Source organism: Mustela erminea, chromosome 12 (genome assembly GCF_009829155.1).
Source record: "Mustela erminea isolate mMusErm1 chromosome 12, mMusErm1.Pri, whole genome shotgun sequence".
NCBI lineage: Eukaryota > Metazoa > Chordata > Mammalia > Carnivora > Mustelidae > Mustela > Mustela erminea.
This window is the reverse complement of record NC_045625.1, coordinates 82,600,258-82,614,632: the sequence shown is the minus strand read 5'-3', so window position 1 is coordinate 82,614,632 and position 14,375 is coordinate 82,600,258. Positions and strand designations below refer to the sequence as shown.

The 14,375-nt window shown below is 51.7% G+C and overlaps 1 protein-coding gene across 7 annotated transcripts in view; it reads right to left on the bottom strand.

Moving 5' to 3' along the window:
* APBA1 (amyloid beta precursor protein binding family A member 1) overlaps positions 1 to 14,375 on the bottom strand; it is a 199,300-nt gene that overhangs the window by 14,830 nt on the left and 170,095 nt on the right. For 6 of the 7 annotated variants that reach the window (XM_032308664.1, XM_032308661.1, XM_032308660.1 and 3 more), the window contains 4 exons: positions 6,894 to 6,926; positions 5,787 to 5,873; positions 4,964 to 5,149; positions 414 to 593 (listed from right to left, as the gene is read on the bottom strand). In XM_032308664.1, the coding sequence (XP_032164555.1) occupies positions 414 to 593; positions 4,964 to 5,149; positions 5,787 to 5,873; positions 6,894 to 6,926 (486 nt within the window). The remainder of the gene's footprint in view (positions 1 to 413; positions 594 to 4,963; positions 5,150 to 5,786; positions 5,874 to 6,893; positions 6,927 to 14,375) is intronic. The other variant, XM_032308665.1, reaches the window with a different exon arrangement.

Below are 14,375 nucleotides of genomic sequence, written 5' to 3'. Positions count from 1 at the left end.
TAAAGGTGCTTCTGTCTACTGGATAAAGCCCAAGCACCCCAGCTAGACGTTCAAGGCCCCCAGTTCTGACCTGAACCCTGTGGGGGCCCCCCTCCTCTCCCACACACACCCCGTGCACCAGTCGTGCTGTCTCATTCATGGCTCCCCAGTCAATTCCGGAACTTTCTGACCTTCATGCTTCTGTGACTTTGGCTCAGGCCCCCAAATCCTTTACGCTTCCCCAAGAACACCCAGTCGTCCCGACCAGCTCAGGGAGCTGCGTTCTCCTCCAAAGCTGCCCGTCCCTCAGCGGCGTCCTGCCAACCCCACTCCCCACCCCACCTCCTGCCCCCACACCGTTCCGCCTCCTTCCGCCGTGGGGCCGCCCCACGCTGCTGGGACTTCTGCCCGGCCAAGCTCAGAGAAGTACCTACATCTTTGCAGTTTTCCGACTTGGAGAAGTGGATCAGGTCATCGTTGTACATGTCCTGGGTGTTGAGCAGGTCACTATACTCCTTCTGGCTGAGATCTTCAGGGTTGATCCCGTTGGCCCTGAGGAATTCCTGGTACGCCACGCTGAATGCCTGCCCGATGGACTGTGCGATGAGTTGGGCCTAGACAGCAGCCGGAGAGGAAAGACAGTGGTCAGCTGGGCAGCAGGACGGGGAGCCCCGGGGGTCAGCTGGGCCAGGTGGTCGACACGGGGCACGAATCCTGGCCAGAGCCCGTGCTCAGAATTACTAGGGACGTGTTTTATTAAGGCAGTGACCACAAGGGGGCTCATGGCATTGAGGAGACAGGACTCAGAGATCTGGACTTGCTGCTGTGAGCAGGACTGGCCTGCACGATGATGAACCATCCTACACCCCAAACGGTTCTCGAGTGCCCCCGGACGCTGGTGTGCATGTAACACTGGGAACAAACCATGTGGGTCTGTGTCTGGGACTCGACTTCAGGTTATATAAAACACAAAGGCATGACTTGCCCAGCTCTAATGCACGTGGAACGTTCCAAGAATACAGCTGCGTGGGGCATCTGGGTGGCTCAGTGGGTTAAAGCCTCTGCCTTCAGCTCAGGTCATGATCTCAGGGTTCTGGGATCGAGCCCCGCATCGGGCTCTCTGCTCAGTGGGGAGCCTGCTTCCTCCTCTCTCTCTGCCTGCCTCTCTGCCTAGTTGTGATTTCTGTCAAATAAATAAAATATTAAAAAAAAAAAAAGAAAAAAAAAAAGAATACAGCTGCGTGTCAAGTGGGAGAAGATGATGACTGGCTTTGTCTGGCACTTTACTGGAAAGAAGCATCGTGACTCTGGAAAATCACTAGCCTCAGTGCTCGTCATGGTATCTGGAATCCGCACAGTAAGGGGATCCCGCAGGGGTGGGGTCTGCGTATTTATTTTCTTATGGGCCCTCCATTCAAGATGTCACATACAAGTGATTATGACGGTCAGCGATACACTGCATTCTTACATCTAAACCTATTACTCCAGGAGGTGAGAGCCTCTGACGGCTCCACTGTTCCTTTCTGGCGTGGCCGGCGCCAAGCATCTACATACTGGAGGAAGGTTCGCTTTATTTTAACTGGCTTTCCTTTTATTTTCCCTCTGTGTTGCATGTACAACCGTACTTCAGCTTGTGAACAGATTTTCAAAAGGGCAGGTTATGTTATCTGTGAGTTTTATCTCAGGACTGGAACAGAGCATCATAAAACATCTGTTGTACAAAGGGGGTTCAGGGCCCCCTTGAGAACCCTGCTTGAGTCCAGCCCCCTGTTTTCTGGGTGAGAAGACAGAGGCCCAGGGACACGAAGGACCCTGCTCACGGTCACACAGCTCATAGCACAGGAGAGCTGCTTCCGTGGCTCCTTTTCTGGCACTGGGCTCTGATAGCCTCTCCCCGCACCAAGTCATCCAGGCTGTGGGTTCGGCGAGTCAGCAGCCACCGGGCACTTCTCACGCTTCTGTGCTGCATGAAACGCGACCTGAGGACCCCTGCAGCAATCTGGACGCCTGTCCCACGACTGAGGGAAGCAGGACAGCGCCACAGGCCCTCGTCATGAGCTCTTGAGGCCATGTTTCAGAATCTAGAAACTTTTAGATTTCAGAAAGGTAAAAGCTGCTTCTATCATCCACTGTCTAAAAACCTCTTTAGAGGGGCGCCTGGGTGGCTCAGTGGGTTAAGCCTCTGCCTTTGGCTCAGGTCATGATCTCAGGGTCCTGGGATCGAGTCCCACATCGGGCTCTCTGTTCAGTGGGGAGCCTGCTTCCCCCACCCCCCCCTCTGCCTACCTGTGATCTCTCTCTGTCAAATAAATAAATAAAATCTTTAAAAAAAGATTTTTTTAAATAACATCTAAAAAAATCTAAAGATTAAAGATATTAAAGATATCTAAAAGATAAAATCTAAAAAAAAAATTAAAAAAAAAAACTAAAAAAAAAAAAACAAAACACCTCTTTAGAACCCGAGGAAGAACCTGCCCTATAAACAACCGGTAATTTTCCTGCAGCAAAACGTGCCAGACTGAGGGTGAGCGGGACAAGCCCCACACACGGTCTCCTGGCAGCTCGGGGCAGGTGCCTCAGCCGGCTGACGACAAAAATCCCTTTTGCTTCTCAGAGCCCTTTTTCTGCTCCACCCCAAGATTTATTTATTTTAGAGGGAGAGAGAGCATGACTGGGAGGGGCAGGAGGAGAGGGAGAGAGAGAATCTTAATCAGACTCCATGCTGAGTGGGGAGCCCTACCTGGGGCTCGACCCCAGGACCCTGAGATCAGGACCTGAGCCAAAATCAAGAGTCAGAGGCTTAACTGACGGAGCCACCCAGGCGCCCCTCTGAGAGCTCATCAGAGCTGGAACCGGAGGTCTTGCTTATGATCTCCACGGCACAGGCAGGGGACAGAGGTTGATAGTTAAGGTGTTTGCTCCCCCGGAAGGGGGTGACATGGGCCGAATCCTGGCAGACGGATGCCAGAGCCCACCTTCGTACCCACCCTGTGGGACTGCCTCTCCTAGAAGAACAACGAAAATCTCGAGAGCAGTGTTTTAAACACCCACACAGTCCTAAATCCCTCTTCCTTGCCTTGACTTCAGGAGTTCGGCTAAAAGCCGCTAAGGAACAGGGACAGAAGAACTGGCTCCACGGCCGTGCTGAACTTTTCTCCCTCTGTGACTCTGGGGACTCCACCAGCCACGACAAGGACCCCCAGCCCCTGTCCTGGGGAAGAGGGGGAAGGGAGTGAGGCCTCGCCCCGGGCGTGAGCAGCAGGGCCGGGACCACGGTCGGGACCACGTCCCTGTGGACGCACAGGCCAGGCGCCCAGGCTGCTGCTGGGTGGGCGGCCCAGGACGGGGGCCACTCTCACGTCACAGCAGCTCGGCGGCCTCCCTGCCTGCTCGCGGAGGCAGGCTCCAGAGCCAGTTCTCCCAGCTCTGGAAGCAAAGCGGCAAGATCCCCAGGCCCATTCTTGTCTGAACTCTCGCTTCCCCATCCTTCCCTTTCTTCGGGAACTCTTGAGGACAAGCAGCCCCTCCTTGGAAGCTGCAAGCCAGGCGGAGGGGGCAGAGGGTGACAGGCACCTGCAGCCCGGGGAGCTGGCCTAACTCCACCTTTTCACCTGCCTGCAGGACACAGGAGCCGTAAGCTTGGAAATCCAGCTTTCGAAACCTTCTGAGAAACTTCTAAAGCCCATCCGCTCCCAGTCTGAGCGCTCGGTCTCAGGCTCGAAAGGGACAGCAGGAAGCATGCCTAGGAGAGGCGCATCAGGCCGTGTGCCGTCGCAGTGCTCTTGTCCCCGTGCTCGTGTCCCCAGGGCCTGTGTTCGAGAACTGGACCAGTACAGGATGCTGCAAAAAGCGTGAGCATCCCCACGGCCCTGCGGCCGCAGCTGTGACGGCTCCGAGTCCCCGGGGAAGAGAGCCTCTGCCTCCTGACTTCTCGCAGGACGGCAATTTACTGCAGCGAGATGTAATGCTCTCCTGGAGAGAAATCGTCTCCTGGAAGGAGTCAGGGCGACCACAGGCAATTTTTCTTGAAGGAGCGAAGGGCTCTCTGCTCACTATGAGGAAGGGAGCTTACTCCACTGCGGCAGGAGGAAGATCTCAGTCAACAGCATCGACATGGCCCTCCGGGTTGTGGTGGGGGAAGGGGGCTCTGTGGTCCCAGACCTTCCAGGCTGTGGTCCTGGCCCTCGAGGGACTATCAGACTTTCAGAGAAGCTGGGTCCTAATGTAGTTTGGTGCCCGGACGCCTCTCCAGCAGGTCCAGGGACGACGGGGGAAGAAGCCAAAAAGAACGGGCCCTGCCTCTGTCGTAAATGACTTTTCTCTGTTGACCGTGTCACCTGGAAAGATGGGGCTGGGGATCCCTGGGTTTATAACAGGAGCAGTGGCTGGTCTTCGTAAGGACTGGGAGTGGGCGGGGGGTGCTCCTGCCACTGTGGGGTGGGGGGTGGTAGGAGCAGGAATCCTGAATTTCCTGCGGTCTAGAGGGCAATCCCACACAACCGAGAACTGCCCTCATGCCCAGGTGAGATGTGCCGGGGGTCCCCACAGGACTGACCGCCTGACCACATTCCTTCTGCTCTTCTTCTCTCATTCTAAGCTGTCCTCAAACTACACGAGCAGGTCCTGGCCTCAGGGCCTTTGCACTGCTCTTCTTTCTCTCAGCTGATACAGGTCTCTCCTCAAATGTCATCTCCTCAGAGACGACTTTGTTGAGTACCCCATCGGACACAGCTCTTGTCCCAGTGTTATTTTTGTTTATAAAACTCCTCACCATTACGTTCTATATTAAGTATATTTACCTAATTTATTTTCTGTCTCCCTATAAGCCTCATGATGAACACCTTGCCTGTTAATTCAGCCTTGTTTCCCATGTACCTGTTTTGTGCACGATTAAGGAGACCAATTCGGGTTCTGAGAAAGAGCATCTGGCCCCCCCAGGGGCCGCCCAGGTCACCCAGAGGGACATCAGGGGAGGCGGGCTTACATCCTCAGACTCGAAGACGTGGCAGACCATCTTGTACTGCCGTTTTCCATCCTGGGACGGGTGGGAGGCCTCCACGTTCTCCTGGGAGTTGGAGCGGGGCAGCCGGCGGCGGGCCATCAGCACCACGATGTTCCCGATGTCGGCGATATAGGAGATGGTCCTCAGGGGGTGGTCCATCATCGTCTCCTGGGGGCGCAAGGGAGAGGGTGCTAAGTCCAGGAGGCAACTAACGGCCCGGGAGAGAGTCTGCCGCCCCACAGCCTGGCCACATGTGGTCCATATTCGGGGACCCAGGGGCGCCCTGCAGAGACAGCGGGCGGCCTCACACACCCCACCCAGGCCCGGGGGCGGGTACCTCGACTAATAATATAGCCAGAGCAGGGAGTGTCTGGGGCCCGTGGGAAAAAACTTCAGTCATTTTATAACCAGTAGAATCTCTGGTGGAGAAGTTAAAAAAAAGAAGGTAGAATGATGCATGGGTGATGGCTGTAGTGTGTGTGTGTGTGTGTGTGTGTGTGATTTTAAACACAATTTCTTCAAAGGCTGATCTGTTCAAGTTCATGAATCTCCTCATCAAAACATACGAGATTATTAGCAAACAACATCCACGGCATACGTGTCCCTTTGATCTTTAAGGGACTGGTCCCAAGAGCAGCCCCACGGCCCCGCGGCCCCCGGCAGTGGGCACTGCAGACAAAGCCCTCCAGTGTGCGTGGGAGCCATTGGCGAGGACAGCGGCGCTAGGGACACGGGCACAGACTCTGAGCTGCCCTGTGGGGCTGGGCACGTCCCCCCTGGGACAGGCAGGCGGGTTGGCTCGTACCTGGGAGTCAGCATTCAGCACTTTGATTCTCTGGGTAGAGATGAAGAGGTCCACCTCCGTCATCGGCTGAGACTCACCTTCCGGAGCCTGAGAAGAGAAACGCACACCGGGGCAGAGCTTAATCCCTTCCCCGACTCCAGTGCATGGCAGCAAGGTCAGCTCACACACAAAGGCACTGAGACACAGTCACCAGAACGGCAGTACTGACTCCAGATTTAGACCACCAAGGCCGAAGGGACCACAGAGGAGGGACTCGCGGACAAGTGTTCGCATCGCCAAGTCCTAGTGAAAAATGCCAAATTCCCTCTGCGTCTCCCCCATGGAAGCAGGAACTCTCTGCCGATTTGACTCTACAAGCAACGATCGTGAATGCCCTTTCAGCAGGGCTCGTGGGGCCCAACAAGCTGAAGAAAAAGGGCAAGTCGCCCATATCCCAAGACCCTGGAGACATCACTTAGGAGTCTGCCCCTGGCCAAGAGATGGGGGACGATGTTTGCAGCAGGTGCAAAAGGAAGTCATTTGGATGCAGTTCTGGTAAGAGGGTCTTCGTGTTCATACGCCACCTTAGCAACACAGAAGCAGTCCCCACTCCTGAAGCCGCCCCCTCAGGAAGGAACCCCAAATGCCTCAACACCCCACGGGCAGCCTGGAAGCACCTAGAAGCTCCATAACCCAAAAAGCACATCTGCCTGGTTCGTTTAGGGTTTAACTCTGCACAGTGTGGTTATTAGCGAGTTTTCTTTTTTGCATCCAGCAATCTGACAAAATCCGCAAGTCAAACGTGACTGGAATTGAATAGACCCAAGTCCCTGCCGCATTAGTGCTCCTGAACGGTGGGAACTTCTTTGCTACCGCAGACTTCATTTAGCATCTCCAATCTGCTCCCTGTTGTTTCTCGGATGTGAAATGACTAATGAGCAACAGAAAACAGCCACTTTAGGCAACTAAGTTTTGAGAAACGTTGGCTAATGGGGCGGTTCAAAAAGAAATCTGAACGAAAACTTGCTGGATGCAGAAAACAAAAACACAAAATAATAAAAAGGCAGAACAGAAACAAACGAAAAGAACAGGCATAACACCAAGCTGATGAGGTTGTTTGTACTGCACCTTCTTTCTGCTTTTGGCTAATTTCTGGGCCATCTGCTTAGCATGGAACAAACAGAGACAGGAGAACAGTTAGAAAAGAATTTGCAGAGACTCCAAGTCGAAAAGGGAATCGACATAAAGCATTTCTGGGTGAGGAAGACGGACTTTAAAAAAACACCCTACTCTGCAGACAATCCGTTTCCTAACTCAAAATTGAGTAGGTGGCAGGGGCCGAAGGAAGAAGGAAAAGGCATTTGGTGCTTTCAAAGAACCGACTTGGTTCTGTGACTTTTTCTTGTTGGCCTGTTTGGTATTTCATTGGTTTCCATCCGCATCTTAATTTCCTTCTACTTTCTTTGCATTAAATTTGCTGATTTTTTTTTCTTGCTTCCTGAGATGAAAATTTAAATTACAGATTTTTAACCTTTTCCCCTGATCTTATTTACTTAAAACTGTGACTCTCCCTCCAAGTACTGCCGTGGCTGTATCCCACGAATTTTGATATGTTGCAATGATCACTTCAAAATATCTAGTTTCCAGTGACTTCTCCTTTAGACTCTGGATTATTTAGGATTGTTATTAATTTTATTACATCGGGGGATTTTCCAGTTATCTTTCTGTTACAGATTTCTGAAGTAATTCCACGGTGGTTCGAGAGCATACCCTGGTTCCAAACCTTCTGAACTGTGCTGAGTCTTAGCCCTGTGGCTCAAAACACAACTGACTATGGTGAATGTCAGGGGGAATTCAAAAGATGCATTCTTGCGTTGTGGGGAACAGTGTTCTATCAACTGTCAGTGAGGTCAATGATGTTGGTCAAGGGTGTGACTCAAATCTAGGTACGTGGTTTTTTCCTCTCTGCTCATTCTAAAATTTACGGAGAGGTGTGTTAAAATCTCCAACTGTTCCTGTGGATTTGTCTGTGTCTCCTTTGGCTCTTGCCCATATTTGCTTTATCTATTTTATAGCCATGTTATAAGGTACATATGTATTTAAGGTGCTATGTCTCTTTTTCTTTTTCTTCATCTTTAGTAATTCTTGCTTTCAATTTGTGTCATGTTAATATGGCCTATTCCTAACTAGGAATAGATGTAATAGTCCTCCCTTTGTTCCTAAGTAGAAGCTAGTATGGTTGATTAAAAAAGAGAGAGAGAGAGAGAGATCGGCTGCAGCCTGATTGTCTAAAACTGAATCCTGGCTCTGCCACCCACTAGTTGTGTGACTTGGAGCAAGCCACTTACTGTCTCTGTGCCTCAGTTTCCTCATCTATAAAATGAGGATGAACACGGGACTATTGTGAGCATAAAATACATATATGCAAAGGTCTCAAACATTGCCTGGTGCACTATGAACGCTACATTTGTGTTTGTTCTAGAATTATAATTTACCCATGTCAGAATGCAGTTTCTTGGCTTTGCTAGGGCTTGCTGGACACACACAGACCTTGCACGAATAGTGGTGAGTCAATGGCCAAACCCAAAAGACTGCTGTGGTGGTGGGGGCGGGTGGACGATCGTCTGCTCCCTCACGCTCCCTGGTACTCACCTGCGGAAAAGCCCTTTTGTTCCCAGCAGCACACCTCTGTTTCACGAATGAGACAAATGTGTTGTCTGTTTTACCTCACTGTGGAGAGACTGCATGAGTCAGGGATCCAAACAGCACGTACTTACTCTCTGGGACAGTCAGGAAACTAGGGCAGCCCTGCTCCCACACAGGCTCCCCGCCAGAGCTCTTACTGTGCTCATGAATCCATGGGGAACAGTCAGCCCTGGGAAGGTCAGAAGGCAGCAAGTAGCCAGGGGCATCCTGACTGCATGTGACGGTGGAAATGTGTCTGTGTCTGTGGGGTGGCCTTGGGCCCAGGCTAGGCTACGCCACGCCACGTGGGTTCCTCTGTGGAATCTGTAAGTCCTGCTGGGGGATGTTCTGGTCTGTACAAGCTCTACTTCTCATGATGAGTGACAGCTGTGGGGTCCTACTGTGTGTGTGTGCACGCACGTGTATTTTCTATGACCTCCCCTGAAATCACCTGCCAGGAATGTAAGAATCTCTTAATATCTTTGATACCAAAACCTAACAACTGTTGGTCAAAATTCTTCACTCTAAGCAGAAGTGATCTGAAAGGTCTTCTCAAAGGAAACCAAGTCTGCTACAATGGAATGACCAAATTCTGTGTGTGCGCGCGCGCCTGTGTGTGTGTGTGTGTGTGTGTGTGTGTGTGTGTGTTTACTGGAATGGGTGACGAGGAAGGGATCAAAAGGGCAAACTGAGTTTCATGAAGGGTATTCTAAAGTAACTTTTAGGGAGTTAAAGGTATTTTAAGCACTTAAAGTAATACCATCTTTCCACCACAGGATATTCAGGTGCCCTGAAACAAATCTTAATTAATTAATTTATTTATTTTTCAAATCCTAAATTTTAAAAATTTACACGTGACATTGGGAGGGGGTCGGATCCGGAATGAGAAGTTGCAGGAGCAGAGAAGCCCAGGAGAAACGTAGGGCCAGCACGGGTCATAAGGCAAGGAACGATACCATCCATTTAATATCCTTGTGTTTCACGGGACTGAGTGCGGCTTGCCCCCAGGAGGCTGCGGTGCAAAGGACACAGACTGTGGCACAGTGGTTGTCCACCCACTCACTCTGCAATGCGTCCTGAGGGTTTACGGTTAATCCTCTCTAGGTTAGTGACGCTAGGGAACCTCCTGAGGATTCTAGCTTTCCTTTCCCCAGCGGACATTCACCGAGCCCTTGCTCTGAGCCAGGATCCTTCTAAGTCATTCACGTGTATGCAATGAGAAAGCTTACAGTAGCCCCGTGAGGTAGGCACTGCAGTATTCTCCTCTTGCAGAAGTGGAAACTGAGGCACAGAGAGACTAATTAACTTGCTCAAGGTCACACAGCTGATAAGAGGCAGAATAGAGATTCAAACCCTGGAAGTCTCACTCCAAACCACTAGTTGTCCAACTGAGGCAAGTCTCGCATCTATAAACTTCTTACTTTGTAAACAGGATTAATAATACCTACCTCCCAGGATCCCCTAGCCCCTCCATTCTGAGGAGTAAATGAGTTCGTGGAGTTCACAGTGAGTTCACAGGAAGAACCTGCTTTAAGTGTTAATAGCCTCTTCACTAATCACAGACTTCTTCGAGTCAGCTGGGAAATCATGTGGCTTACACAGAGCTTCAGTGATAGAAATTGTAATTCTACAATTAAGTCCTGATTTGTGGCATTTCAAGAAAACCTTTCCATAAAAGAAGAGAAAAATCTGATCTTTGGGGACAAGCTAGTAACGACAGATATGAGCATGTCTGATAATGAAAGCTCCTTACACAAACGCATCGACCGAAAAACATCCAACACCATTTGTGAGCTAATCACGCGAGCTTCACAAATGTGGGAAGAATGGAGACACAGACGCCACACTCCGGCGTGGACACAGAGCAGTTTCTGGGGCTCAGGTAGGGCTCGGCAGGGGAGCCCGTCTTCTGGCCAAAGAGCAGAAAATGTAGTGGCCATGAGGGTGCAATGGAGCATGGGGACGTAGCGGAGAGAAAGGAAGACAAGGGACCTAGCCTCCCTGGCCTCGGGTCTGGTTCTCTGGGGAGGGTTACGGCATGGTTCCCACGCTGTAGGCAGCGGGGGTGGGGGTGGGGGCCATAGATGCTGCCACCAGGCAGGGCAGAGGTTTCTCCCAAAACATGTTCCAGAGAATCTGACCACAGAGTCAAGTGGGTATCACATAGTGATCGTGCATTCCGTGTTCAAATAATGATGCGGCTTTCCCGTTACACCAAGCGAATTAGCTCTTAGTACAGGACTTCTCAAAAATCTTTAATAGGAAAACACAGATGGCAAATATCGAAAAAAGAGAGAAATTTTGCAGTGTCTCCTGAGCTAATGTGCCAACAGAACCTTATGGGTGAGGAGCGCTCAGCTTGCCTGGGATGTCCCAGGGCAGTGGGAGAAGAGATACCCCGTCAGGCGGGGGTGGTCTACCCTTCCCCAAATTGTAGGGCACGGGAGAACCTCCTGGAGGGCCTATGGAAACACAGATTCCTGGGCCCTTCTCCTGCCGTGAGTTTCTAACTGGGGTGGGCCCGAGAAGCTGCATTTCCAGCATTGCCTAGCGGCGCTGATGCTGTCCGGGAAGGGCTCCCATTTTGAGATCCACTGCTTGAATGCATTCCTTGTCGGATGGGGGTTTCCTAAAAGGATATTATTTCTTCTCAAAAATAGCGAACAACAAAGGCAGAAAGAGTACATTAGGGAGGGTCCAGAGATGGAAAAAAAAAAACAAACTCAAGAAAAATGGCAGATGTCTTCTGATTCTGCTATTGCATTTAGATCCACCTTACTTATTATATCTTGGTAGATGGAAAAAGCCTTTAATTTCGGATTCCTCAGCCTGCCTCTGTTATTGCTACTTAAACACTCTTCTTGGTTCCCTTCTGGACTACACATTTCTCAAGGTCAAGGACTGGGTCTTGGGTGGTTTTTATCTCTTGAGATGCCCATCACAAGGGTCTGTAAAGGAACACTCTGCTTCCTGAGCCAGATTCCTTTGTTTTCTTCTCGAGTTAAGTATAAAATTTCTGGCCAAACCACAACTCCAAATTCTCTCCCTAGCTAGCAAATAAATCCACACGTTTTTTAAACTAAGAAAATATTCATTCTTCAAACTCCAAGTGTAAATCCAAGGAGCACCCCAACCAACCAATGGAAGAGAAATTTAAAGTCGGTTCTGAAAGCCAAACTTCAGGTTTGGTGTTTGCTCAGAGACAAGCAGCACGAACACCCCTGTCCACGCAGGGCCGGGGTGAGGCGGGGCTCCACTGTCAGCCGCATCCACCAGGTCAAACCAGCCACGTGGGCAGAGGTAACAAAGAGGAGTAAGGCGGGGATCCCCGCGGGGAGTCGGGGGAGGAGGAGGAGTCGGAAACAGGAGGAGGACACCCTCTGTCTTGTTCAGATGACAGCACCAAGGCGGAAATTACTAATCGGTTTAGGTCCAGGATATTGCTAAAGGGATTTCCGAGTAAATCCATAAGCTTTTCTTCTTTCCTTCCTTCCTGGACAGTCACATCTGTAGCTTCCTTCCTCTCGGCATCTTTACAGAGGTGGCCTAGAATAACTCCTTTCTGAAAGGTCAACCCCTTTGGGAAAAAGCGTGGCACCAACTCCCTTACAGAAAGGGGTCTCCCTAGCAGGTGCGGGAACCACGGCGCATGCGCCCCCGGGTGGGGGGGGGGCAGCCTGCCTGACTGGGAGAGATGCTCCAGGACCCCTGGCGCCCTCTGCCGGACGTAAAATGCCGGTGCACATCCTGACAGCAACTTGCTAGGGTAAATGTGGGTCTGAGCACAGACTCCGCCTAGAACTCGAGAAAGAGGCTGGGTGTCAGGTAAAGCAATCTGACAGACACTTCAATGGATGGAAAAGGAACCGGAGGCAGGAAATATTTGATGGCAGGCAGCGGTTCCTTCAGAGGCATGGGAGCACGCTGTGAAATGATACTTATCAATGAAATGCAACCACTGAACTCTACCACTCTATAATGAACTCCTCACACCACCCTAATGTGCTGTAAAAATAAATCTATGTTCTCCAGATGCCTGCTCTGCTCGTAGCAGGTCTGCAATGGATTTACCATCAGACAGCCTCATCCTGCTTGTTCTGATCAACACCACCATCTAATTCTTCGCTTCAGACCCACTGTGGAACTTCTAGATACCCATTTCCTGAAGCTTCTGAGTGAACGTTCTGGTTTCTCATCAGGGGAGCTGGGCTTCAGGAAGGGACCTCACTGTGGAACGCAGAAGCTGTAATTCACAGCATGCTTGGTCCGGGATGGGTCCTGCACTCCCGCTGGTCCTGGGGACGCGAGCAGCACCACGGGCCTGTGTTCGGGGGTGAAGCTGCTTCATGGTGTTGCTCAGCATCTGTTCTGTTTGGTCAAGCGGCCTGCAGTGACCTTGCATGCACACTAGGCCCTCACGCAAGTCCATACCCTGGATAACAGCCCCCTGAGTCTCAGGCAAACGTAAGCTCTTGATATAAATTCCCAAAGGCCCTTGTAATAAATAGTCTCCCTCACCTCCAGGGCCTCCGGCATGTGCATCCCTTAGACAAGACCCCCGTGGAGCTTACCAAACCCTGCTCTTCTAGGTAGGAACCGGCCAAGTCAAACCCAGGAACCACAAAAGTATTCCACTCACAGACCCTCATAAAGGCACGTGCCCCAAGCTCGGTCTCACCCTCTGCCTGCTCTCACGTGGCCTGGACCCCCAGCCTGCGGCCCCCTTGCGGCATGCTGGCTCCTTCCTTGAGGACCTGTGAGTAATAAATGTTTCCATTTCCATTTCCCTTGTGCTCTTTGGTTCAACCATCTGGCACGTCAGGGCTCTGCTGAACAAATATTAACTTCACAAAATCCTAACGGGCTCTGTTTGGGAACTGTGGGACATCAGGAGTCAGAATGACGTCCCGACAGACGTCGGCTTTAGAAGTTCTTGCCTGAAAAGTAGCCGGCTCTCTCATACGATCTGGGTGTTCCTGTTTTGAATGCTGTGTCTGGGACATCCTCAATTCCAGAAGACTTTGGGGAGACCTAGATGAATTCCTGCCTCTCTTCAGGATAAGGGGAGACAGAAGGAATTAGGCCAAGCCTGGATGGGCAGCTCAATGGGCACCTAATGCTTCTTCCACCAGTAAAACTCATGAGTCCAAAAGACCCAGAAGGTACAAAGGTCGTATGATATGCTGGCATGGGGTTACCCTGCTGGGGGCCACACCTCTCTGTGGGCAGGGGCGGGACTTCCCTCGAGAGAAGTGGACCTTCCCACTGTCAATCATGCCGGCAGAGGCTAATTCTGGGAGAAGACATGGCCACCTCAGCAGCGGGCCCTGGGGCGGCAGGCAGGGTCTCTGAGGCACAGGTTGAGGTTCAGAGACCCTGGATAAAGTGGTGGAGTGGGTCCCAGACACCTGCAAGAAGTGGGCGGGCCCCTGTGGGCAGCCGTGACATTGGCCTGGCGTGGCCTGTCACTGTGGCGCAGCCGGGAGCTGCACTCTGGTTTAGACAACCTAACTCCTGAAACGCCAGCCGCAGCAGCATCGGGTGTAGACGCGCAGGCTTGCTGTACTGTGGTGAGCTCCGGGAGAACCAGTGCCGAGCTCAGGAGAAATGTGCCTCTTCCAAATCAGCAGAGGGTTTAAGAGAAGCCAGCAACTTAAGGCCCTTGAAGCCATGGAAGGCAGTTTGACAAGGATGCAGGGCACCCTGCACCTCGACGGGGCAGCAGGGGCCTGGGTCATCACAGTGAGGGCCTCTTGCCTACATTCCCAGTCCGTGAAGAACAAGGGAGTCAGTCTGGGCAAACGGGCCAGAAACACTGCCTTGAGCCCTACACGACCTCTATGCTTCCTTGTCCCTGGTCCCGCCAGTGAGCCCGTGGGGGCCCCGGCTCTCCTGGGCACCCACCACATCACCCCCTTCCCTCCT